The sequence below is a fragment of the Phodopus roborovskii genome, unplaced genomic scaffold (assembly GCF_943737965.1).
Source record: "Phodopus roborovskii unplaced genomic scaffold, PHOROB, whole genome shotgun sequence".
Classification (NCBI taxonomy): domain Eukaryota; kingdom Metazoa; phylum Chordata; class Mammalia; order Rodentia; family Cricetidae; genus Phodopus; species Phodopus roborovskii.
The window spans coordinates 59,570,671-59,598,447 of NW_026126407.1; the positions used below are offsets into that span (position 1 = coordinate 59,570,671).

General features: G+C 42.3%; 1 protein-coding gene across 2 annotated transcripts in view; it reads left to right on the plus strand.

The window, feature by feature from the left end:
• Nucleotides 1-2,515: 2,515 nt before the first annotated feature.
• The window catches only part of Ercc4 (ERCC excision repair 4, endonuclease catalytic subunit), a 32,997-nt gene continuing 7,735 nt past the window's right edge, over nucleotides 2,516-27,777 (plus strand). The window contains exons 1-9 of one of the 2 annotated variants that reach the window (XM_051181452.1): nucleotides 2,516-2,766; nucleotides 3,904-4,084; nucleotides 15,688-15,883; nucleotides 16,722-16,929; nucleotides 18,656-18,836; nucleotides 19,755-19,874; nucleotides 20,851-20,961; nucleotides 23,203-23,800; nucleotides 25,597-25,689. In XM_051181452.1, coding sequence (XP_051037409.1) covers nucleotides 2,560-2,766; nucleotides 3,904-4,084; nucleotides 15,688-15,883; nucleotides 16,722-16,929; nucleotides 18,656-18,836; nucleotides 19,755-19,874; nucleotides 20,851-20,961; nucleotides 23,203-23,800; nucleotides 25,597-25,689 — 1,895 coding nt within the window. In that variant the 5' untranslated portion in view covers nucleotides 2,516-2,559. Of the gene's footprint in view, nucleotides 2,767-3,903; nucleotides 4,085-15,687; nucleotides 15,884-16,721; nucleotides 16,930-18,655; nucleotides 18,837-19,754; nucleotides 19,875-20,850; nucleotides 20,962-23,202; nucleotides 23,801-25,596; nucleotides 25,690-27,777 lie in introns of those variants that run through there. The other variant, XM_051181453.1, reaches the window with a different exon arrangement.

Genomic DNA, 27,777 nt, shown 5'->3' on the forward strand with positions numbered 1-27,777 from the left:
AAGTACAGTTTCCAGCATCTGAATCCCTAAGACCAAACTCAGAGAGTCAGGCTTAGTGACTAAGCCTTCTTGACAACTACCTTGTGTTGAAGACAGGCTTGTCTCAATGACCTGGATGACAAGCCTCAGGACCTACCTATCACTACCTCCCAGCAATGGGACTCTCTGGTTCTTTTGCATGGGTTCTAGGATTACATGAAGGTACCCATTCTTGACACACGAGTACCCATTCTTTCACAGTAAGCACTTTCCCTGCCAGCTATACCCCAGTCACTCTATATACATGCTTGCACACCAGAAAAGGGTACCAGATCTCAATATAGATGGTTGTGAGCCATCATGTGGTTTCTAGGAATTGACTCAGGACCTCTGAAGAAGAATCTCTGAGCCATCTCTCCAGCCCCCTATTTATGATGTTTACTGGATTGTTTTTATAAGCTGGGAACTTCATCTTCAAAGTTCAGTATAGTCAAAATAAGAAACACCTGTGTATTCATTTCCCATTATTGCTGTGACAAATTACCCCAAACCCAGGGGTTAAAATAACACAACACAAATGCAGTTTCTTCCAGTTCTAGGCACCAGATGTGCAAAATAGGTTGTGGGGGTGGCTGTAATATTTCTTGAGGGTCCAGGGAAGAAACAACATGCTCTCCAGCTTCTAAAGGCTGCAATCCTCACTCTGACCTGTTTCCCTCTTTAGATCTCCTTTGAAGCTAACTCTCCAGCCTCCCCTTTACCCTTAAACACCTCTATATTGGGTACACCTGGATAATTCCGCATCTATTTCTCCATCTCAAGCTTAATCACGTCTACAAATTCCTCTTTGCCATGAAAAATAACACAAAAGGTTCTGGGGATTTGATGTGGGCATCTTTTGGGTTGCAGCATTCTGCCTGTCACAGTGTAGGAGGAATTGGGTGTAAATGTCAGTATTGTCACCCAATGTGTGTTGACTCCCTATCCTGAACTAAAGCTAAGAAATAAATACATCATCTGGCTCTACAGCCTTGCCTGGTTATGTAACCTTCTTGCAGAACTACAGGTATTACTGCATGGCTCACAGGGAATGCTGTATGGTAAGTGTCTACAGGTGTCTTTTTCTGCTTCCATGTAAGGAAAACAATGGAAGAAGCAGAGGAGATAGAGAAACTCTTATAGGCTGCTGACGTGAAGGGAAATTGGTAGGCTTTCTAGAAGGCAATGTAATAAAGGTAATAAAAACTCAGATAAATGTTTCCTTTTTATTCCACTAATCATCTACTTCCATAAATGGACTTTGAGGGTTTGGTTGAACTTCCTTACAAAGCAGCTAGTGAAAGGCTATGAATAACGCTGGTGGAGAGAAGTGGTAGCTGACTAAACATTCTCAAGTAATTAGATAAACAAACATATGCATCTGCTTTACAGAAAACTCTGCCACATAAAGGACTTTAAAAGATTATTAGAGATTTGTGAAATATTAGTGACAAATTCGGGTCTCTACCACTGATCTATATCCCATCATTTTTTATACTTTGTATTGGAGGGTCCCCATCTGTAACTCGGGCTGACCTTGAATTTGCTTCAGCATCTGGAATAGCTAGGATTACAGCCTATTGCCACTTGAATAAACCCAAACTCAGGTTTCATATCCGGGTTATTTAATATTTTATATAGATAAAAGGGGGGGTGTGCGCGCGCGAGCTTGTTCGAGTGCTTGGGTCGAAGGGGGCGGGGCATCGGGGCTTTAAAACGTACGGATTTCATTGTTAACCGAGGTTAATCCTGTGTAAAAGATCAGTCGTATTTTGGCTTCACTTGTGTTTTTATGGGCTAACAATGAAGGGGAGTGGGGGATTCTGAGCGATCTATCAGCGCTAGGCAATTACAAACACGATCCAAAGTGTCCCTCTAGTACAAGGCGAAACGCGGCTGCGGCTAGTACCTGATTGCAACTTTGTGAAACAGCACATGTTATTCACGAGTTTTGCAAACAAAAGGCAGGGATTCATAAAGTATTGTGCTTATTCAAAAAAAATTTAAGGGAATAATTACAAAAGTAGAGACTACACTGCACGCTGTTTCGGAAAGTGGTGCGGATTCTGGGTGAGCTTGGAATACTGACAGCTAACATTCTGAACTGTAGATATTGGAGGGTTATGTTAATAGACTTCTCTGTTTGCATTTTGTTAGTTTGTGTTCTAGACCTAGAGAACCAAATCCCGAAAACACCCGGTTACCGCCTGAACCGGACATGTTTCTGCTCGCTAACGCTTCCGCGCGATAACGCCTTCGACATCTTTCGGCGCCTCTCGGCTAAATTCGGCTACCTCCGGCCCTCTGGCTCGGCTTCATTCGGGACACATTTGTCCCACCCTCGATTCTTTGGCTACAATCGGTTGGTTCTCTCTTGGACTCCCTTCGGCTTCCTCCAGCCCACTCTCGTCTCAGGCTCGGCTGTTGTCACAATCTTTGTCCCGCGATCGGGCCTCGAAGTTCCTCCCTTGAGTTGGGCCAGAACTCGGCTCGGCTCGGCTCTTTCCGTACCCGTCCGGCCGCTGTCCCGGAAGGGCGCCCATGGAGCAGGGCCTATTGGCTGTACGCAAAGCAATGGCGCCGTTGCTGGAGTACGAGAGGCAGCTGGTGCTGGAACTGCTCGACAGCGATGGGCTGGTGGTGTGCGCTCGCGGGCTTGGCGCCGACCGGCTCCTCTACCATTTCTTGCGGCTGCACTGCCACCCAGCCTGCCTGGTGCTGGTGCTCAACACGCAGCCGGCTGAGGAGGTGCGACTGCAAGATGGGTGGACCCGAGGGCGTGGGGTCATCCGAGCCGAGACCGGCGCGGCGGGAACGCGAAGCTGTGCGGTCGCAGGGGCGCAGAGCCAGCGCAGGTCAACGGGACACGAAAGGGAATGAATTGAGGTCTCTGAGGGAGATTCAGGGCACCTACATAATTGTAGGACACTGTGAAGGAGGGAAGGGGAACCCTGGGAAGTCCAAGTGGCTGCCACGACTTGGGAGGGCATTGAGTACGGGTCCTTGAAAGAGAGCTAGGATTCTAACACTGCGGGAGGGCCCTGCGAAGGAGGGAATGCGTCCCCAGGAAGTCTTGGCTTCCTCACTTGATAGACAGCGAGGGCATTGAGTCGAGCTCTTTGGAAGAGATTTCGGGCCCACAGCTTGAGGACACTAAGAATACGGCTCCCATACACCCTCTTGACAGTGAAAAAAAGAGGGGCGACTGGGGTACACATTAAGGTAGGGGAGTGGATTGGGTTGCACTGCAAAGTAGGGAAGCTGTCAGAATGATACAGAGTAAAGCTGTAAGGATAATGTGTGAGCCTGGAAGTTAAGTATTATGGGTGTTTTGGGGGACAGCAGAGTGGGGTCCCTAAAAGGACAGTTATGAGCCAGGAAGAACGTGTCAGCTGAGAAGAGGCTCTTTTGGACTCTCCTGGGTGTCTCCAGTGCATGGCATGGGACTTGTAAGATGCCCAGGAAAGTGGCATTGAAGGAGAGGCTGTCAGCATCAATACTGCTGTAACTAATAGTACATCACTAGCAGTCTAAAGCATTGTCTGCAGAGAGGAATCCCTTATTACAGAGGATGTTGGCTGAAAGCCTGGCTTTGGTGAGAAGTAATTTCAAAGTAGTAGAGAACTTTTAACCCAGAGTTTTAAAAGGTTCGGGGGGGGGGGTTGGTGTTATAATGCAAATGACTGAAACACAATTATTTCTTAGTGTAAACTCCAAAGCACAACCAAACAAAAACCTTAAAGTAACCTGAAATAACTTAGTTTTCATATTTGCTGTGATGGTCACACATCAAAGAACAGAGACATCATTTTCAATCCCTGCATTCTATTTTAATAGAATTCTGCCCATATTAAACACTTTACTAATTAGTCTAATCTGACTTAGGAATATTTTATCAATCAGTTGAAGATAGAAGGAGTTGAACACCTCCCTCGACGTGTGACAAATGAAATCACAAGTAATAGTCGTTATGAAGTATATACACAAGGTGGTATTATATTTGCAACAAGTCGAATACTTGTGGTTGATTTCTTGACTGATAGAATACCTTCAGATTTAATAACAGGTAAGAATTGAAATCTTCCTTATCTATGGTGTTAGCATTTTTATTTGTGTATGTCTCCTCTACTAACTAGTAAACTGGCTCTTATTATTCAGCATCGTAGTTAAACTGTTAGCATAATGTCTGACACATTGTAAATGTTCATAAATATTTATGACACGAGGAACTATGATTGCATATCACTCAGTGGTCACAGTTCTCAGGCTGTATGGTTTAGCTATTGTATGACGACCTTAGAGCTTACATACAAGAACCTGCATGGATAGGCTAGAGGGGTGGATCAGAGGTTAAGGTTGCACACTGCTCTTGCCAAAGGCAAGCACCCACATGGTGGCTCACAACTGACTCATAACTCCAGTTCCAGGGGATCTGATACCCTCTTTGTCCCTCTGAGAGCACTACACTCAACATGCACAAACACCGCTCTCCCCTATATACATACAAACATATATGCATAATTTTAAAAGTAAAAATAAAATTTAAAAACTCCTGGGTGTTATAACTCAGATGTTGACCTCTTGATGCAACCAAGAGACATAGCAAACATGAGCTCTTTGGGCCTGATGCTGCCACCATTAACGCAGCATGCTGCGTTTATGTGTTTATAAGTAGAAGGGGACCTCCAAAATAAGAAAGAAAAGCACAATATAGTAAATTAACCAGACAGTCCTTTGCTATGTTACTGAGTATTGTGTATACTACACATAATTGCATGTGTTGTATGCTTCTGTGACTAGTGGCACAGTGGTGTAATTGTTTTAGATATTTCTATTGTTTATGTTTAGGGATGTTTTGCATAATATATATATATATATACACACACATACATACACACACACACACATGCACCACATGCATGTCTCGTATCTGCAGAGGTCAAAAGAGATCATTAGATTCTTAGAACTGGAGTTACAGATGGTTGTGAGCCACCATGTGGGTTCTGGGAATCGAACCTGGGTCCTCTGAAAGAGTAAGTGCTCTTAACCACTGAGCCCTCTCCAGCCAGTCTTTGTTTTGGCATACAAACCTATAAAAAGTCATGAGGTGAATCTGCTGGAACATGGGTACTTCCCAGCTCTGTTCTAAACTTTAGGTCCATTGCCAATTGAAGCATCACTCTGTAATGTGTGACTTAGTGTGAGATGTGGCCCCTTATTTCTCAATCTTACTTTCACTAATATCGTAGTTAACAGGCATTTGCCTTTTGAGTACAGCCAGACTTGTGTTTATCAATACTCTTCATAGATCTCTAGATGAATTTGCTGTCCTTCCTTTCCCCATAATTTAAATTAAACTAAATAGTTAATATTTTTGAGGGGAAGGTTGGGAGATCATTTTAGTTAGTAGTAGTATAGAAACAATGGATTTCATTGTCATTTTGTCCCTTCAGAAACTGCACTTTCCTTGAAGCTAATCTAAGAGCCCTGCACTCTGCCATTACACTACCCTGTGCCTCCCTCCCCAGAGCACCTGAAATACTACATTGTACTTGCCTGTTTATGCCCTGCTCACCCATAATATAAACTTTGTATCAGGAAGCACTTCTTCATCCTGGGCTGAAGAGCTAGTTCAGGTTGCTAACACACACTTGCTGACTACTGTTGTCTTGCATGACAGTGCTTACCAGTATCTGTCAGGAGGGCAAGAAACTGAGATTCATAAGCACACTTCCCACAATGTCCACCCTATATTCCTGACTTTAGAAGCACCTCTAGAGACTTGGGGCTGAGTGAATGAAGAGCTGGTAAAGTTCCTGGGGCTGAGGAAGGAGGTCATTCTTTTATTTTAGCATTTTCACTGTCTTAGGCAGCAGTTTAAGCCTTGTAGCCAGACATACCTGCCTTTGAGTGCCAACACCCACTCACAGACAAGGTCTTTAACTCTCTGGAACCTCATTTTCTCATTTTTTTAAATCTTTTTTTTTTTTTTATCAAATAGATTCTTCTCTTATACAATACATCCCAAATCCCAACCACAGTTTCCCTTCCCTCTACTCCTCCTAGCTCCTCCCATCTCCCTGCTCCACCAGATCTATTCCCTATCCATTTCCTCTTCAGAAAAGGGAAGGCCTCCAAGAGATGACAGCGAAACACAACAAAACAAGATACAATAAGACAAAGCAAAACCCCTTGTATCAAGGCTGGGCAAGGCAACCCAAGAGCAAGCAAAATAGTTGGAGGTATCCCCACTCCCTTTGTTAGGAGTTCCACAGAAACACCAAGCTATCAGCCATAACATATACACAGAGGACCTAGTGCAGATCCACACATGTCCCATGCTTGCCTCTTCAGTTTCCGCTTGCCCATGTGAGCCATGATTAGTTGATTCTGGGCTGTGTTCTCTTGGTGTCATCCATCTCCTCTGGCTCCTACAATCTTTCCTCCCTCTCTTCCGTTGGTTCCCCAATCTCTGAGGGGTGGGACCCTATGAAGACCTCCAATTTAGACTCTCCCCATAAGGTCTGGCTGTGAGTCTCTGACCTGCTCCCATCTGCTGCCAGAGGAAGTCTCTCTGATGATGACTGGACAAGGTACTAGTCAATGAGTATTGCAGAATATCATTTAGAATCATTTCATTGATTTTTTTTTTTTTAAGCCATTCATGTTTGGTTCTACTGCAGGTGTCTGGACTATCCAGTCTCCGGTTTCTGCCCATCTAAGCAGTGCCAGGCATGGGTTCCCTCTTGTGGCATGGGTCTTGAGTTAAATCAGACATTGTTTGGCCACTCCTACAAGTTCTCTACCACTATTGCCTTAGCACATCTTGCAGGCAGAACAGATTGTAGGTCACAATGGTCCTGATTTGGTGTCCAGGGTTCTCCTTACATAGCTTGCAGAGAACCTTTTTGGGGTCAAAGAAACTAGAATGTAGGTGTGAAGGCTCCAAACCTGCACCAACTTGACCTTTCTGCATTCAGTGGGCTGAATGGAAGTTGTACTCAAAAGTGAGAACCGACTGTCAGTTTTCAGAGGCCTGCCTTCTATCCTAGCTTGAGTCTGGGTTATTCTTTTGTTGTCGATTTTGTTTTGTTTGTTTTTTGAGACAGAGTTTCTCTGTGTATCCCTGGCTGTTTTGGAGCTTGCTCTGTAGGCCACATTGGCCTCAAACTCACAAAGATCCCCCTGCCTCTTTCTTCTTGGGATTAAATGTATGTGCTACTGCCCAGCTGGCTCATTCCAGGTTGCTTAGGGATCTCCACAGACCACCTCAGCCAACATCTCAACTGAATGTAACCCAGTCCCACCACTGGAAGCCTTGCCTGGCTACAACAGATGGCCAGTTCAAACTCCTTGTCCTCCATTACTGGGAGTCCTCACTAAAGTCACCCTCATAGATTCTAGGAAGTTTCCATTGCACTAAGTTGCTGTTCTATGCCCCCTTAAAAGCCCCCCACTCCATCTGTAGAGCCATTTGTGTTTGGTTCTACTCCCCACTCCTGTCTCCTGACCCCTTTGCTCCCATCTTCGCCCACCCCCAGTCCACCCACGGAATCTATTCCATTTCCTCTTCCCATGGAGATCCATACCCCACCCCCATCCTCTTTACCTACTCTCTCTGGGTCTATGGGTTGTAGCTTCATTGTTTACTCAACAACTAATATCTACTAATAAGTGAATACATACCTTATTTGTCTTTCTGGATCTAGGTTACTAACCCCAGATGACTTTCTAGTTGGATGCCTTTGCCTGAAAATTTCATGATTTTTTTTTTTTTTTTTTACACCAATGGGTAATATTCCATTGTGTAAAGTACCATGTTTTCTTCCCATTTTCTGGTTGAGGGACATCTAGGTTGTTTCCAGTTTCTGCTTATTAAGAATAAAGCCATAGTGAACATTGTTGAGCAACTGTACTTGTAGGATGGAGCATCCTTTGGGTATATGCTCAAAAGTGGTATAGCTGGGTCCTGAGGTAGATCAAGTCCCAATTTTCTGAGGAACTGCCATACTGATTTCCATAGTGTCTGTACAAGTTTGCACTCCCAGCAGCAATGGAGGAGGAGTGTTCCCCCTTGCTCCACCAGCAATGAGCTGCCACTTGTGTTATTAATCTTAGCCACTCTGACAAGTGTAAGATAGAATCTCAGAGTTGTTTTGATTTACATTTCCCTGATGGCTAACAATGTTGAACATTCCTTTAAGTGTTTCTCAGTCATTTGAGATTCCTTTATTGAGAATTACCTATTTAGATATGTACCCCATTTTTTAATTAGATTGTCTTTTTACTGTCTAGTTTCTTGAGTTCTTTATATAATTTTGGATATGAGACCTCTATTGGATGTGGAGTTGATAAAAATCTTCCCATTCTGCAGGCTGCCATTTCATCTGATTGACAGTGTCCTTTGTTTTACAGAAGCTTCTTAGTTTCATGAGATCCCATTTATTAATTGTTGCTCTTAGTGCCTATGCTATATCAGTGTTGTGTTCAGGAAGTTGTCTCCTGTACCATTGAGTTCCAGGCTCTTCCCACTTTCTCTTTTGTCAGTTCAGTGTAACTCGATTTATATTGAGGTCTTTGATCCACTAGGACTTGAGTTTTGTGCAGAGTAATAAATGTAGATGTATTTGCATTCTTCCACATGTGGCCATTCAGTTGGCCAGCACCATTTGTTGAGAGTGCTGTTTTTTGTTGTTATTGCTGTTGTTTTGTTTTTCCCCAAGTGTGTACTTCTGGCTTCTTTATCAAAAATCAGGTGTCCAAAGGTGTGTGTCCGGGTCTTCAGTTCAATTCAATTGATCCACCTGTCTGTTTTTATGCCAATACTATGCAGTTTTTATTACTATAGTTCTGTGCTACTACTTGAAGTCAGGGGTGGTGATACCTCCAGAAGTTCCTTTATTATTCGGGATTGTTTTGGTTATCCTGGGTTTTTTGTTTTTCCATATGAAGTTGAGAATTTTCCTTTCAAGGTCTGTAAAGAATTATGTTGGAACTTTGATGGGGATTGCATTGAGTCTGTAGATGGGTTTGGTAGGATTGCCATTTTTACCATATTAATCCTACTGATTGTGAGCATGGGGGAGTTTTCCTTCTGATGTCTCCCTCAATTTCTCTCTTCAAAGACTTGAAGTTCTTATCATACAGAGATTTCACTTGCTTGGTTAGAGTTAAGCCTGAGATATTTAAAATTATTTGTAAGTGTTCATTGCAAAGGGTCATCGGTCTTTATCGAGGCCTTTGATTTCTGCTACACTATGGATACTGGGCCCTCACTGGAACTCCTCTTGGTTATCCTGTTGTTGCTCTGTGTTGTGGAGATACTGCAAACCAGTTTCTTCACATGTTCAAGCAGATCACAGACGGGGTGGACGTTGGGGTGGGTCAATTCATAACCCTGATTCTGGACCTGGGTAGTTAGTTGCAGGTTGGTCAGTCCGCCAGCTCTCCCCTGTTATCACTACCAGGGTGAGCTCTCTAGCATTGCCCTGGCACCCTTTGCAGAGATGAATAAAAGGCAGAGCCAGTTCACCTGCTTTCATATCCTCAGAATCTGTTCTCCCTCCCACACCTACACCTTCAGGGCCAGCTCTACTCCATTGCCCAGGAGTGGTGTACGGGCCACTCTCCTGAGTGCTGCTGCTGCTGAGGGGCAGGGACAGCTTTCCTGCTTTGAAGACTTCAGGGCCAGCTCTCTCACCTATCTCAGGTATTGGGGGGGTTGCATTTCTCCCCTGCACATGTTGCTACATGACAGATGGGTAATGAGGGCAGCTCTGCCATGCTTCAGCTGGCTCACCCACACTTCTGCCAATGGGGTTGGTTCTATTGTGCTGGCCAGGTGAGGCATAGAGCCTCCTCTCCCTAGTGTTGCAGCCAGTGGGGGAGCAAGTTCAGCACTCCCACCTGCCTCAGGTGTTGATGGTTGGAAAGGGGGCAGCTCTCCTCCACCCATGATTCTCTGATTTCTTCCTCAGCCTCTTTATGCTTGGAACATAGGGCTACTGTTTTTTGTTTGTTTAGTTGGTTGGTTTGACTTGGTTTTTTTGTTAATCTTGTATCCACCTGCTTGATTTAAGGTGTTTATCAACTGTTGGAGTTCCCAAGTTGTAAGGAGTAAGGTTTTTCCACCCGCTGCCGCGCTGCCGGTCTGGTCCCACCGCTACGCCAGCCCCAAATAATGCACACAGACTCTGTATAGATATAATTCTCTTGGCCCGTTACTTGTTTCTTATCGGCTAGCTCTGTCTTAAGTATTAACCCATTTCTATGTATTTCCACGTGGTCTTACCGAGAGTGGAGGAATGGCGGTTCTGTTCTCTCCAGACTCTCCATCTTGGCTCCTCCTTACTACTTCCTCTTTCCTTCTTGTCTCCTAGTCCCTCCTATCTTCCTTTCCTATTGGCTAACAGTGCTTTATTCATTAACCAGTATGAGAAACAAATATACATACATACATACATACATACATACATACATACATACATACATACATACTGGCATCTCCCATCACCAAGTAGAGTTTTCAGGGTCATTTATATATACTATCATATCATCTACAAATAATAAAGACACTTTGAATTTTTCCTTTCCTGTTTGTGTCCCCCCAGTCTCATTTAGTTGTCTTATTGCTCTAGCTAGAAGTTCAACTGCTATATTGAATAGGTATGGAGAGAGTGGGCAATTTTGCTTTGTTCCTGATTTTCTGATTCTAGTAGAATGGCTTTGAGTGTCTCTCCATTAAGTCTAATGTTGTCAATCAGCTTGCTGTATACTGCCTTTATTATATATAGATATGTCCCTTGTATCCCTGATCTCTCTAAGACTTTTATCATAAAGGGGTGTTGGATTTTGTCAAAGGCTTTTTCAGCACCTAGGGAGATGATCATGTTTGTTTGTTTGTTTGTTTATATGGTGAATTACATTGACAGATTTTTGTATGTTGAACTGTCCCTAAATCTCTGGGAGGAAGTCTACTTGGTGATGGTGGATGATCTTTTTGATGTATTCCTAGATACAGTTTGCCAGTATTTTATTGAATATTTTCACATCAATGGTCATGAGTGAAATTGGTCTGTATTTCTCTTTCCTTGTTGAGTCTTTGTGTGGTTTATTGGGGCAACTGTGCCTCACAGAAAGAATTTGACAATGTTTCTTCTGTTTCTATTTTGTGCAATAATTTGAAGAATATTATTATTAGCTCTTCTTTGAAAGTCTGGTAGAATTCTGGGTTAAAAACCATCTAGCCCTGGGTTTTCTGTTCTTTTTGGGTTTTTTTTTTTTTTTTTTTTAAGGTTGGGAGACTTTTAATGACTGTTTCTGTTTTCATAGGGGTTATCAGTATATTTAAATTGTTTGTGTGGTCTTGATTTAATTTTGGTTAAGTGGTACCTATCGAGAAAATTATCTGTTTCTTTTAGATTTTCCAATTTTGTGGAATACAGGTTTTTAAAGTATGATCTAATGATTCTCTAGATTTCTTCAGAGTCTATTATTATGTCCCCCCTTTCCTTTCTGATTTTGTTGATTTCGATATTCTCTCTCTGCCTTTTGGTTAGTTTGGATAAGGGTCTATCTATTTTGTTGATTTTTTTTTCATAGAACCAGTTCCTTGTTTCATTGATTCTTTGTATTGTTTTCTTTGTTTCTATTTTATTGATTTCAACCCTCAATGTGATAATTCCTTGTTGTCTGTTTCTCTTGGGTGTGCTTACTTCTTTGTCTTCTAGAGCTGTTAGGTTGCTAGTATGAGATCTCTCATTATTATTATTATTAATGTAGGCACTTAGTGCTATGAACTTTCCTCTTAGCACTGCTTACATTGTGTCTCATAAGTTTGGTTATCTTGTGTATTCATTTTCATTTAGAAAGTCTTTGATTTCTTTACTTCTGTCTTGATCCATTTCTCATTGAGCAGAGAGGTTTTTTTTTGTTTCCATGAATTTGTAAGCTCTCTGTTGTTTCTGATGTTGATATCTGGCTTTAATCTATTTTTTCATTTCTTAAATCAAGAAAATAGTGCCTCCAGGGTTGGAGAAATAGCTCAATGGTTAAGAACACTGGCTGCTATTGCAGAGTATCTAGGTTCAATTCCCAGCAAACATACGGTGGCTCACACCATCTATTACTCTAGTTCAGGGGAATCTGATGCCCTCTTCTGGTCTCCAAGGACACTGAATGCATATGGTACACAGGCATACAAGCAGGCAACACACACATGTATGTATGTATGTATGTATGTATGTATGTTATGTGTTGGTGACTCTTGGGATGATAGCATTGCAGTGCTGCTTGTACACAAAAAAACCCTAATAAATTGTACTAATAGTTATTCTTTTGTAGCTGGAGATATCCATTCATCCTAGTCTTATGCTTTATGTTGTGTAAACTTGGGTTTTAAATTGCTAACATGAAAACATTGTCTAGAAACTACCACTAGATGTCAGTATTGCACTATCAGTCGCCCTGACTAGTCCTGCAGTTTGAATCAACATCCTCTCCTGTTCAGCCTACAGGTGGGTTCTTGACTGCCAAAGCCAAGTCCATTCTGGTCCATGCTATCCTGTCTCATGAAAGCACTGTAGCACTGAAGCCCCCCTCCACACACCCTATACTGATGATGCTGGTTTACAAGGACCCCAAGGGGCTTCACTCATCAGGAAGCACATGTAGGCCCTTGTCAACATTCAGGCTGCCCCCCCCTTTTAAATCTTAAAATAATCCATACATGAAATGAAAGCACACATATGGAGCCCCCTGAGCATGACCGCAGGAGCAAATCTTGATGCATAATGAGCCCCTGGGGACCTTTCATGTCCAAATCATAATATCAGATGGCCTACGGTGACCCAGCCTCCCAAAGCTTACCTGAATCCCATTTGCAAAGCCTGTGCCTGTGCCTGCAGTTAGGGTTAGCTTTCTCTTTTCTTTTGGATGACAAAATAATGACAATCTCTTGGAACACATTGTCCTAACTTAAAGAGTTTTATTTTTTTCAATCTTATGTTCTATTTCTGTTGTGTGTAGTATCCGTGTGTGTGTGTGTGTGTGTGTGTGTGTGTGTGTGTGTGTGTGTGTGTGTGGTTCTGTGCACCTGTGCACTTACATGGGCCAGAGGAGGATATTGAGCATCCTATCACTCTGTACCTTACATCCCTGGGACAGGGTCACTCACTGAACTTGGAGGCAGGTTGGCAGACAGCAATCCCCAATGATCCTCCTGTCTCTGTCTCCTTCAGCTTTGGAGCTACCTGTATAAACAGGGTGTCCACGCCAGCTTTTTATGTGGATGCTGACCAGTTGAACTCAGGTCCCTGTTCTCATGTATCAAATGCTGTGGGGCTACCTCCCAGCCCCCTGTGAAAAGCTTCAACACCAGGCTAACCACTGTGGCCTGTGGGATCATTGGGAAAGACACCTGCTAGGTTTAGAATATTTTCTGAGCAGTGAGTAAGTATGCGCCGTGCACTGGTATGATTGGAAGGTCTTTGTCCATAAACTTGTAAATTAATTTTCATATACTTGCTTGTTGATTAGGGAGAGTACGTTTTAGTGCCAGCCACCTTAGTCCAGAATTTCAAAATAGAGTAATAGAATTTGTAGTGAAGGGCACACTATATATCTAAAAATGGATCACTATATCATTTTTAGGACCTGATGAGCAAAGAGAGCAGGTCCAAAAACAAGTGCATGTGTGTACATGTATTGATGTATATCAGCTGATTTAGGTCTAAAAGACTGAGACTCATTATAGACTGGTGAGTTTGATGCAGAAATGACACCTGTCCTCTGTTAGATATCCTGCTTCTCTTTAATTTGTCACTAAACACACATTATCAAAATGGTACCAACAGGGCCAGCAGGATGGCTCAGTGGGTAAAGACACTTTGCCTCTAAACCTGACCTGAGTTCCATCACCAGAATCCATGTAGTAGAAGGAAAGAGTCTATCCCAGAAACTGTTCTCTAACCTCCACCTATGCCATGCAACACATGACACGCACACGCACGCACACACACACACATGTATCACACACATACATACGCACATGCACACACTCACATACACACATTCACACACATACACACACACACAAAGAAGTAAATGTAATAAGAATGGTAGTACATTAAAAGACTCCTGTTTTAGTGTCTTATATTTAAAATTAAGAAACATTTATGATTATCTTGTATGTGTGTGCTCAGATGTGTGTAGATATGCACATGTGTGCATGTGTTTGGAGGCCCAAAGTTGACATCAGATGTCTTCCTCTCTCTATTGAAACAGGGTCACTTGGTAAAGCTCAAGTTTACCAATCCTTGCTGATTCAACAAGCAACGTACTCAGGGGATCCCATGCCTCTGCCTCCCTGGTGCTGGGTACAGGTGGCCCCACACCTGCCTAGCTGTTATGTGGGTTCTAGCTGCCCATGGCAAATGCTTTATCCACTGAGCCATCTCTTTGTCCCTCATTCTTGTTTTTAAGACTCAGGGGCATCTTACCAAACAGATCACAAAAGTCATGTATTGCCAGGCATAGTGGTGCAAGCCTGTAATCCTAATACTCAGAAAGCTGAGGCAAGAGAATCACAAGTTTTGTTATGGCTAGGCTAAGTTAAATATCAAGTGCCTGCCTCTCCAAACAAAACAAAATGTTGTATTAAGTTTGCTCGTTAAAGGTTTTTGTTTCAAATAGTATAATTTACCTGTATATTGACTGCATCCTGGAACCTGACTTTATTTAATGGGATGCAGATGTTGCCCAGACTTATAAAGTTGAGCTGTTTTATGTAGTCCATCTGTCCACACTGCGCCATTCAACACCTCTGTTCTTCATCTTTTGCTTGGCCTGGCCCCTTTGTGGTCCAGACACTCATGGTCCAAATAGCTCCAGAGACTCACTCCCTCACCTTCACTTTTTGTTTGCACACTCATCACTGAAGCTAAAATACAGATCACCACCTATACTGGCTCATTTTATGTGCACTTGATACAAACTGGAGTCATTGGAGAGGAGAGAGCTTCAATCAATAAAATGCCTCAGTAAGATCAGGCTACAGGCAAGACTGTAGAACATTTTCTTAATGATCCATGGAGGAGGACTGTGGGTGGTGCCCATTCTGGGTGATTCAACCTCTGGGCTGGTAGTCCTGGGTTCTAAAAGAAAGCAGGCTGAGCAACCTAGGAAGACCAAAGCAGTAAGCTGCACCCCTCCATGGCCTCTGTATCAGCTCCTGCCTCCAGGCTCCTGTCCTGTGTGAATTCCTACCCTGACTTCCTTCAATGATGAACAGAGATGTGGACTTAACTTTTGGTTTATTGTATTTCATCACAGCAATAGTAACCCTAACTAGGACACCACCCTTGGAATACTCCCTGATTTGTTATCTTGTTAGCACTTGTAAAATTAAATGTTTTACTCTGTTATTCCGAGTTCCACAAAAGAACAAGGATTTACTTCTGTACCCAGCCTAGAGCAGGGCCTGCCAGTTTTCAATCAGATGTTCAGAAAAGGGACTGAGCCAGAGTGAATGTGGAGATCCCCTGTGTGCACCACAGGCTCTATCTTCCTTAGGGTTACTATTGCACTGTAGTAAACCCCTTTCTTCACATGGAGATTCCTCTCTTAGGAGTTCTGTTCTCTAGAGAATCTGATTAGTGCAACCCTCAACAGGCATCCTGGTGTACAGAGCACACAGGATCATCGAGTCCTGCCAAGAAGCCTTCATCCTTCGTCTCTTCCGCCAGAAAAACAAGCGTGGCTTCATCAAAGCTTTCACAGACAATCCTGTTGCCTTTGACACTGGTTTTTGTCATGTGGAAAGAGTGATGAGGAACCTTTTTGTGAGGAAGCTCTACCTGTGGCCAAGGTAAAGACAACTGTGGGACCTCTTTGTGAACAGAAGAGTCTTAACTTAGCTGCATTTTCGTGCAGTTGAGAGAATGTGTAAAACTTGCCATTCTCTCCATAAGGACCTTTATTTAAAAAAAAATAATAATAAGTTTATGCATGTGTATATCAATTTTGTGAAGAATACTAGCTGTACAATTATTCTTTGTTTAATTGTTCCTTATTTCAGAAGTAAAACCTGTCTATAAATGACCAGCTAGTAAGTGTTTTGGTAGCAGAGGCTCACTTAGTTCAGCCTTGCTGTTAAGCACAGAAGCAGGGACAACAAAGTCACTCAAGGGATGAAAGTGCTTGCCACCAAACCCTGAGAACCTGAGTTCAATCCTGACAACCCACATGGAAGGAGAGAACTGACTATGGGCTGTCCTCTGAGCTTTGAATGCTTAGACACACCACAAGTAAATTAACACATGTAACTTTTAAAAGAATTGGAGTAAGGGTGGCAAGATTGCTCACTGGATAGGAGTGCTAACTACTAACCTTGATGACTCAAGTTTAGTCCCCAGGACCCACATGGCTGTCCTCTGGCCACCACACATGCACTATGGAATGTGCCCACAAGGGTGATTGAGTTTTTGGTTGTTTTGTTTTGTTGTAAGTAATAGGAACCAAGTGGCTGGGCCTTGTTGCCTCACAATATACAAACGTAGGTCCTGGACTGGACCAATTCTAGCTTTCTGAGCCTGCCTTTCTTGAGTGATGAGCCTACTCTCAGCAAGGCCTAGTGTGTTACTTAGGCATTGCCATTTTACTTGCATTGTGTTTGTAAGCTGTTAATTTGGAAACTGTCTCCTTAGGTTCCATGTAGCAGTCCACTCGTTCTTGGAACAGCACAAGCCTGAAGTTGTAGAGATTCATGTGTCTATGACTGCTGCCATGCTTTCCATCCAGACAGCCATACTAGACATCTTAAACGCGTGTCTGAAGGAACTGAAGTGCCACAACCCATCACTAGAAGTGGAAGATTTGTCACTAGAAAATGCTCTTGGGAAGCCATTTGACAAGGTCCACTCCTTTTTTTCTTCTTTTTGAATCACAGCTGATTAGGTTGTCACTTTAAAGAGCGCAAGACATTTTAATATTCACCATGTCCTTTGCAGAAATTAAACTGAAGGTGGTTTAAAGAGGGCCTGCTTTACCTATTGGAAATAGTAATTTGCAGTGACATGTGTTTGCCATGTAAGCATAAAGCTGACTTTTTCAGTTACATATTGAGTGAATGTCTTCCTATATAATCAATGTCTTTGCTCTAAATTGACAATATCTGGGTATCTGTAGACACAGAGTCTGCATATGAATGCTTAGCAATTATACATCCCTAAAAAAGATGGTAATCTTTTTAAAATAGAAAGTTGGGTGCATTTTTTTTTTGGTGGGGAGTAATTTTGGTTTTGTTTTGAGATAGGGTCTCACTATGTAGCCCTGGCTAGCCTAGAACTAACAGAAATACACAGAGATACGCCTGCTTCTGCCTTCTAGGTGCTAGAATTAAAGACAGGTGCTCCTATGACTGGCTCATGCTACTGTCTTTTAAACTGTGAATTAGTCTTATTGTCACTGGGAGCCATGTGTGGGGACTGTACAGAAGGAAAAGTCTGACCACTGTGAAATACTCATGCATGGAATGGACCCCATGTGTTCTGTCCTATCTTCCTTGTCTTAACGTGTGCGAGACTTAGTGCATGGTGGTGTCAAATCTTCATATTGTTAATGGAATAGATATGTCCTAAAAAAGCAGAATGCTTTATTGAACACTGATTTCTGTCCGGTGTTACTGGCTGGTGAGAGTCAAGGATTGTTTTAGACATTCTTGCATTAGTCACATCTAAATATAGACAGAGCTTGCATCAGGTAAAACAAAAACTTGAGGTCCATATACCTTTTAACAAAAGTGGTCTGCTGTTGTAGAATGGCTCTAGCCCTCCTGTTACCCTGTCACATGTATCCTAGTCTGGAGCATGAATTATAAGGTCACCAGGTGTCACTTCTGCTCAGTGTATACTTTGTCAGTTTAGATACCCATGAGGCTACTGTTCATAAAAACAAGTTGCTGGCTTTCTAATACATAGCAAACCTTTTTTTGTCTGTGGTGTGTAGTAGCGTGCATTTTTTTTATGTCTATACACATGTGCATTCACCACTGTGTGTGTGTGTTGTGTGTACATATGGTAGACATGCTCCTGAATGTATAGATGCCAGAGGAGGACATGGAGTGACTTCTCTATTACTTCTTTGCCTCATTTCCTTGAGAAAAGGGTCTTTCACTGGTCCTAGAACTAAGCTGACAGCTAGAATGTCCCAGAGATCTTTCTGTCCTTTGCCCCTCATAGCTCTAATGTTATAGAAACATACCCATCTTTTTTATGTTGGTGCTGGGAATTTGTACTGAGGTACTCCTGCTTGCATAGTGGACATTCTTACCCACTGAGACATCTGACAGTATTAATAAGAACTAAGGGGTATCAACTCATTCCATTTTTAAAAAAATATAGTAATATGACATTATGCTTCTAAAACATTATTAGGATTTGGTGACCTGAAACTTCCTAGCCACTTTCTTGGAAGGAAATATTTAGGGAATCTTACTGTAATAAAATATAAATAACAAAACATATAGTATTTTAAATATGTTTTTACACATATAGTGAATAACCTTTATTGAAAGTATGGCTGTGTTAAGAAAAGCTATAATGAATATATTTTAGCAATAGTAAATTGTATTCTTTTTCAGATAATCCGCCATTACTTGGACCCTTTATGGCATCAGCTTGGAGCCAAGACTAAATCTTTGGTACAGGATCTGAAGATACTAAGAACCCTACTGCAGTATCTCTCTCAGTATGATTGTGTTACATTTCTTAATCTTCTGGAATCTCTGAGAGCAACAGAGAAGGTGTTTGGTCAGAATTCAGGTGTGAGATAAAAATACTAATATTATTCTAGGAGCTGGTTTGAATAAAGTGTTCATGGGAGGAGTGCTATATTCAACTGCATGTTATAAATTGAATTTCTGTTCACTGCACAAGGCTGTAGAGCTTTATTGAAAGCTAATGTTCCCTCCTACTTAACTTCTGTTCTATATAATAAATATTCATATCCATTCCTGGCAGTTTTATTTCCAGAAAAGACTTTGTGGTACAGACAGTCTCCAACTTGGAAATAGGTTGTGTTCTGTAAGTTTACTTGGTAGGGACTTAAAATTAATTTTATTCAAAGAGACCTAAAGGGATGGGTTTCATCTACTAGAGTGTCAAAGACTTAAGAAATTTGTTTAGAAATGTAAACATGTACAGTAACTGTCATGCTAACTATTCAAGACATTTGAGCCCTAGAGTCAAATTTTGTGCAATTAATAATTTTTACTGCTTCTTCCAGACATTCTTAAATAACAAATACAGAAGCAGGGATATTGCACCATGGTAGAGCACATACCTAGCACATGTACTATTCTCCAGTGTTGTGTGCGCACAAAAGTAATGAACTACAAAGGTACACAAAAAAAGGGTTCATTACTTGGTTGTATTGGGTTATTGAAAGTTACCAGTTTTCCTTCTGCCATCCTTGGAAATATCAATACAGTTGTCTTAGAATTAGTCTAAGGAAAGTTTTGGTGTCTCTTGCCCTATGAAAACCTTTTGGGGAGTCCTGAAGGAGTCCCTGGGCCAGTTTGAAAACCACTGCTCTAATCAAGCAGAGGCCATAGCAATAAGACAAACTAAGACAGTTGCTGTGAAAACAAGATGGCAGCTAGGTGAGTGGTCTATGTGGGTTATGTGACCATGTTTAAAATTACCACTAATTGAAGCCCCTTTTTTTAACCATTATATTAGGTTGGCTTTTCCTGGATGCTAGCACCTCCATGTTCGTGAATGCTCGTGCACGAGTTTATCGTGTTCCAGATGCCAAACTGAACAAAAAGACCAAAATGTCTGAGAGTGCAGAAGGGCAAGGTCAGGCCTTAAACGCCTCTCTGTTCACATTGGAATGGGAGCAGGTGTCCGCTTAAAGCAAATTTAAAATGCATGCAATGTGTAGGAAGAGTAAGCAGTAAAACCAGAATGAGATCCATTGCCAGAGAACACCAATGTCAAAGGCCAGACATCAGTCAAGAGTGTTCTCATTGCTACATGAGAAACATTTCAACCATTACTATTTTGGACACAAAGTCTTAATGAAACATTTTAGCATTCTTTGCAACTTTTGAAGACTATAAATGCACTAGACAGAAGTAACTGCAGGTTTTATTCTAGTTTCTATCTAGTAAGCATCAAGTGTCATTTTTTTTCTAAGGCCTGGGATGGGATAGTTAACACTTGTTTCTGCATAGTTTAAAGATCTATTCAAAACAGTATGTTCATAATTGGTTTGAATACTTATAGAAAAAATAGTTACCTGCTTTTAGCCATGTTTAGGATTGTAGAAAGTACAAGCATATTAGAAATAATAAATAGCAGCTGTAGAGATGGCTCAGTGGTTAAGAGCACTGGCTGCTCCTCCAGAGGACCTGGGTTCAACTCTCAGCACCCACATGGCAGCTCACAATTCTCTGTAACTCCAGTTCCAGAGGATCTGATATCCTCACACAGACATACATGCACATAAAATAAAAATAAAGTTTTAAAAATTGTTATTTACAAAAGAATAAATATTGATAGCACCTATTCCTTGCTTCGTGTAGCTGCCTGTGTACAGTGTCACAAGTAACAGCACAGAACTGTCTTTATCAGTCATGTGTCTCATCACCTCCACACATTCCAGCAGACCTGTCAGCATGCTTTTCCAGGGAGGCAGCTCCTGTGGAGCATGGTTGAGGCTCAAGGGCATGTCCCTTCCCAGCAATGCTAGTCTTCTATTGTGGGAGAAAGCCTTTGGTGTGGTTTTGGCTAAACATCATACATGATGTGGTTATATTTTATTTCTATACAGAAACAAAAAAGCAACTGGTCCTAGAAAGCAACCCAAAGTGGGAGGCGTTAAGTGAAGTCCTGAAAGAAATCGAAGCAGAAAATAAGGAGAGTGAAGCCCTTGGTGGCCCAGGTAGGAACAAAGGGAGATTGTGACATTGGCTTAACCTTTGTTTTTGTTTCTGAGACAGGATCTCATTGGTCTGGATTGGCTTTGAGCTTGCTGTACATCTGAGACTGGGCTTGACATTCTAATTTTTCTTCCTTACACTTCCTAATAATGGGTTCTAGGCAGGTGCCACCAGATCGCACACAGCACACGGACATGAGATGTCAATCCTCTGGCTTCCAAGGCCACTTCAGTTTGTTGTGCTATGCTCCAGATTGAATCATTGTGTATTCGAGAAGTGCAGTCTTCACTCCTTGGCTTCTTGGGACCTCTATTTAAAAATCAGCAAATCTCCATTTTTTATTCACTAGGTATTAAATCTGGTATCTCCAAGGAATCAGCTAACAGTTTTTTGTTTGTTTGTTTTTCTGTTTTGTGTCCCCAGCCAAGTGTCTTTACTAAGAGGCTTGAATGTTTCTATTGACTGAGCCCTAGAAAAACAATTCCAAGTTCTAAGCCTTCTACTTTCAAGCATGAATGTGCTAACAAATGAGTACAGTAGACTAAGCCAGAACTGTAAATCTACAGTAAAACTAGAGAGTAAATCTACATGTTTGAAAATACTGACTGAATTTTTGAACTGCAAAGTAGTAAAGGTAATAAAGGCAAATGGTGGGTGCTAGGGTGCTAGGAAAACAAGAACAAAGTGTAATGACACTATAGAGTACCACAGTGAAACCAATTAGTTTGTGCACTAACTAAATGGTTAGTTTTTCTAAAGTCACAAAAGGGGCTGGAGAGATGGCTCAGCAGTTAAGAGCACTAGCTGCTCTTGCAGAGGCTGAAAGTTCAGTCCCAGCACCCACCTTATGCATCTCTCAACCACTTGTAACTCTAGCTCCACGAGATATAGTGCCTTCTGGCCTCCAAGGCATCTGCACATTCTCACTCGAACTTGGGCACATGCACAAATAAAAATAAATCCTTTTTTAAAAGGCATTTGATCCTTATATTAGTAGATCCTGGTACCAATTACCCAGAACTTATAGTACTATGATCTAAGACCCAAGGTCACAAATTCTTACTTAGATAAAGTGAAAAGAATAATAAAAATGGGGGGGGGGGCAAGATTTTCTTACACCAGGTGATGTGGTGTTGACATTAGTGTGTTTCCTTCTAGGCTTCTTTTATGTTTTCCATTTCATGTTGTTTAAGTCACTCAGATGTGCGCAGCTCTTGGCCTGCTAGGCATATAAACCAACACAAAAGCTGACACTAAGAGCATTAGGAAGGGGCTGGTGAGATAGCCTTTGCTGTCTCACTAGACAAGCTAAGTTTGTTCCCTGGAAACCACATGGTGGAGGGGGGGTGGGGTATATAAAGGGTTTCTGACCTATATACACAATAAATAAATGCAATCAAAACTTAATTTAAAAAAACTGAGGAGTTTATGACTTTTTATAACTTGATTGCACAGTTCTCAAATGGCTAACTAAAAACTTGTAATCTAGACTGTCCCCGGACTTGGAATAGTTCTGCCTCTGCCTCCTCAGTGCTGGGGTTATAGACTTATTATGGCATTGGTTTTTATGATAATCATTTTTATTCTACTTAGCTAGCTTAGCTAACTGGAAATTCTCTGTATGTTTGCATGCCTGTATACATGCTTTACACATACATAGCAGCTTTATTCATTGAGAAGACATCTCAGATATTGTTAGGATTAAGCCCTTGCTCTGAGCTTCATCTCTAATGCATACTGTCTTAGCTGCCTTGGCCAATCTAAACTACACCAGTTTAACTGCTGATTATGTCTCCAGATTTTCTAATGCTGGTTTTATTGCTCTAAAGTCAACCTTTACATATAATGTCCTCTGAGAACCAATTTTCTACTTTTAAGACTAGATCACCTCCATTTTAGGGGTAAAGACAAGCCATCTTTTATTATTTAAGATTTGACATTTGCATATATAATCTCTTTGAAACATATTTTGGCTTCTCAGAGCCTCTAGAAAGATAGTCATTAGAAGCTTCATTAAAGCTTCCATTGTCCCTCGCCACTGCTTTCATTAGACTAAATAGTTGTGGCTTCAGCTGTGGTGACAGCGTGGGATTGGGGCCCAAGCCCCATTTTGAACCATTTGTAAATGGGTTCTTTAACGAAGGTAAGATGCCTTTTTATAGAAGGGGACAGGGGACCCAGGGTGGCCCAAAGGAGCAGAGAATGAGAATGAGCAAGCAAGCATATGTCATCTCTGATTGCAGGCCAGGTGCTGATCTGTGCAAGCGATGACCGGACTTGCTGCCAGCTGAGAGACTACCTGACCACAGGAGCAGAAGCCTTCCTGCTGCGGCTCTACAGGAAAACCTTTGAGAAGGACAGCAAAGCTGAAGAAGTGTGGGTGAATTTTAGAAAGGGGGATGGCCCAAAGAGAACTATGAAATCTGACAAAAGACTCAAAGACACCCAAAACAAAGAGCGTGCCTCTACCAAAAAGGTGGCTGCTAAAAGGAAGAAGCGAGAGCTGACTCTTACACAAGTGATGGGGACTGCTGAGGAGCCCCCAGCGGAAGGGGCTGTGGAGGAAAGCCATCACAGACAAACCACCAGTAGCCCAGAAGGCTGCGGGGGAGAGATTCAACATGAAGCTTTTGAATTAAATTTGTCATCTGACTCAGCCTATGGCATCCTGAAAGAGCCCCTGACCATCATCCATCCGCTTGTGGGGTGCAGCGACCCCTATGCCCTGACACGGATACTGCATGAGGTGGAGCCCAGATACGTGGTTCTGTATGATGCTGAGCTCACCTTTGTCCGGCAGCTGGAAATCTACAGGGCCAGCAGGCCAGGGAAACCGCTGAGGCAAGTCTATGCTTGACGGTTCTGCGGGCTTTAGGACAAAAGCTGTCTGCTCTGCATAGTGGTTTTCTTACCTTTCATCCACCGTGAGGGTGGTTTCATGCTGCTATACCGTGCAGAAGTCAGCCACCCCTCCTAAACTGCAAGCTTCCAGCATCACTGGTGTTTTCCCTGTTCTGCTCATATTTTTCCTTTATGTCTGAGTGTGTCTCTTACAAGGTATGGTATCTGGAAAATCTAGGAAATTTATAAGGTTCTTTGTAATATCAAAGGTAATATACTAATGACTTAGCCAAATGTTATTAATCTTCTAAAACACCCTGTAAAGTTTTAAAAATTCTTAATAATGTATGTGGGTGTGTGCACACCATGACAATTTGTAGGAGCTGGTTGATGTTGTACCTCGTTTTGTGATCTCTGGGGATTGCACTCAGACAGGAAGTCTATACCTACTGAGGCACCTCACTGTCTCACAGCTTACAGATGTTAAGAAATGACTCCAGATTTCATATAAAACTAAAGTGTTTTAGGAATTATTGTACCAAGTTTTCTTAGGTTTCTGGAAATATCTCTCTTAAAATCTACCAATCTATCAGATGAGAAAGTGACGCCTCCAAAGAATACAATGTTCTCGCTTTCCAGCTAGCTAAGGGGAAGTAAATACCAAAATTAATATCCTGAACTCAGTCTGAACCAAAAACAGAGCCAAGAGAAACCTTTGTAGCAGGGTAACTAAGGCAGCCTTTTGGAACAGGAGGCTGGCTCAGAAGGAGCCAGGGATAAGGTCCCTAGCAAAAGCCTTGCAGGCTGGTCAACTACTCAGCCTGCTAGGTGTCTGCTCCCAGGCAGTTTACGTGCAGAAATCTTCTTGTAGGACATTATCCTGTTTGAATTCAAAATGCCCACCACAGAGGAGACCTGGGAGCTCAGCTTTTCCCTCTGTCAGTGGCGAACTGAGGCACAGAAATGGACATTGATTTGGCTTCAACCACAAGGCTACTGAAATCTCCTATCTCACCCCAGTGGCCCTTCTCCTCTCTATACTTCAAAGTGAGATAGTTTTGGAAGATGTGTGTTAAAAGTAAAGTAGGCTTAATGTTGATCCATCTAACCAGGTAAGTGAAAGGTGGCATGAGGTACTTAACTCAGAGTTGGTGCTGGGAACTGAACTCTGGTCTTCTGGAAGAGCAGGAAACACTCTTAACCAACAAGCTGTCTCTTTAGCCCCAGAGCAAAGCCCTTTTGATACAAAATATATCAAAAAAATTGAGATTCCTGATACTATCCATTTATTTAAACCGTTTCTGGCTCCAATCATTGTGACATGAATAAGGGAGCTGAGAAAGTACTGTGAGGGTAAAGGTGTTTGCTTGTCACTAGCGTTGAATCTCCCTAAGCTGGATCTAATGATCATTGTCCAACTTCTAAGCTTTGGTTTGGCAGAAGTACAAAGAAAAAAGTTGAAAAAGAAGCCTCTAAGAGATTTTGTGGGTTTCTTTTTTATTTGTTTATAGTTATGAAAAAAAGAATTCTCATATCTCTAGTTAGATAAATTTCAGTATTTATCTACTCTGTGTTCCTCTAGTTGGTGAAAAAAAAAAAAAAACCCATAGCAAATGGAGTTCGTATAGCTCTGTCTGAGCCTTTTATACTGAGTAGTGAGTGGGGCCTCACTCTTCCTCAAGTTACTATTACTTGAATGTCCAGGGCTACTGCTGTCAGACACTCAACTGTGCTGTCCTTCCAGGGGTTAAGAATTACAGTTTTGCAACCTAAAAGAGTTCTGTCTTAACCCACAGGGTTTACTTTCTTATATATGGAGGCTCCACGGAAGAACAGCGTTACCTGACAGCTCTGCGAAAGGAAAAAGAGGCATTTGAAAAGCTCATAAGGTGAGATGGTGGCCCATGGCAACCATTCTTAGTTTAGCCCTCTCCAGGGCCAGTGGGCAGCCAGTAGCTTCTCTGGAACACCTTGGGACTAGAGGAGGAAAAAAAAAGAAGGGAGGGTCATGAACTGGGGGATGGCTGGTACTTGGGGCCTCACACACACTTCCCTTCCCTATCTTACCACTGTAGTTGCTTAATGTAGGTTTAATGAGTAGGATCTACATTTTATCCCTTACCTGAAATACTTTTTAGCATTTTTAGTTTCAGATTTTTCATATCAGAAATGTGTGAGAGAAACTGTTTCTTATCTATAGTGTGCATCATCAGACACACCACAAGACACTGTTGTAGGAAGGAAGCTTTCCAACCCTGCACCCTCTACTCAAGGGGACCTTCTTTTTGAATTGTGGGTTTTCCCTCCTAAAATCTTGCTTGTCTGCAGGTGGATAGCTACTTTATCATGAGCTGGGAAGAATTTTATGCCCTACTTCCAGTTCTGACCACTGTAGCTAGAATCATTCTAAGGCTTTGTTTTGTTTTTTAGGATGTGCTATTTTTCTTAATGTGGGTAATGTTTTTTGAGAGTGGATGTCATATTACCAATCTTGGTAGAAAACACTTTTCAGTTTAACAGGAGCTGTTTATGGAATAGTCAAAACTGGCAACCTCTCACCCCTAAGCACCTAGGGAGATCAGATGAGCCACCAGGAGCTATGTCGATAGACTGCAGTGGACTGATGACCCAAGGGGCTATGAAGCCAGGGTAGACCAGGCATCATAGAGCTGAGCCAGAGAAAGCCTAGGCCAGAGAAAATAATGGGGCATATCTTCATAACTGCCTTTCCATACCTTGGACATTGGCAGTGTCCAGTGGCAGTGAGCCTGGCACTGAACTAGGCAGAATCTAAGAATGGACAGTGTCATACAGGGCTGTCTGTGGATGCTCAGACTCTGGATACCAGGGTAGTCCCACACAGACATTTCTAAAAATGGGTATTCACAGGTGTGTGTCTCTGGTCCCACTGAAGGGGTTTAGCATGGTATGTGAATGGCACCCTTCCCTTTATATTTTCTAGAATAGTGGTGTTTCCTTGAAGCTGCTAGCTGTACTCATCCTCTTAGCCTATGGAAATGCACCATGGAGTTGTTAATAGAAATAAGAGTATGTTGTGGAATATGTGTGTGTGATGACAAGCTAGCTATTTCAGAAGTAGTAGTCTAACAGCAGTCATTATGTAGACATCTTCTTCTTAGTCACAGTTCTCAGAGCCTTCTGTGTGTCCTCTAGACTTTCAGCCAAGTCCCCAACAGTGAAGTTATTCACTGCTTGTCTGCAGGTGGATAGCTACTTTATCCTCATAGACAGTTATTCACTGTCTGTGTGGGTGCACTGAGGAGGGGATAACGTTGAGCAGAGCAGAGCTATGTAGGAGAGCCCAGAAATTCAAAAGGCCCAGAGCCTTAGGACTCTGTGGCAGCACTACACACTCTAGGTGGCATGAGGCTCTTGCATTTGTAAAGATGTGTATGAAAAACAGCTGAGGAATGCAGTTGTCTGCTGGGAGAAGGTGGCAGCAAAGATAGGCTAATGAAGACAAGGGGGCAGATGTAAGAGATACTTAGGTGATGTGTCAGAGATGTGGCACCCTCAGGGACGGGCCAGCTCCTTCCTACGGTTCTTTCATTGTTTTAAAAATATCCTTTTCTTAACTTTTCTCTGATCAAAATAATTGTCACCAAACCACAAATGAATGCCTAGAGCTGAAGTATCCTTATTAGATAATTGGTTTTCCTGTGCCGGGGTCCCCAAGGTCACTCCTCAGTCAGTGAGCTGCAATTAAGTGTGCCACAGAAAAGGACATAAATGCCACTCAGCAGGGAAAAGCCAGAATGAAGTTCAGGAAACAAGCAGGAGTGGTGTCGCCTGGAAACATGGAGTTGCACTCAACTCTACCACCAACCATGTGTCTCAGACATGCAGGCATAGTAGCAGGGACACTCATCCAGCCTCAATGTCCACAGTTCTCATTGAGGCTTGGTCTCATAGACACAGCATCCATGTGACTGACTTGATCTCTCCCACTGCAGGCT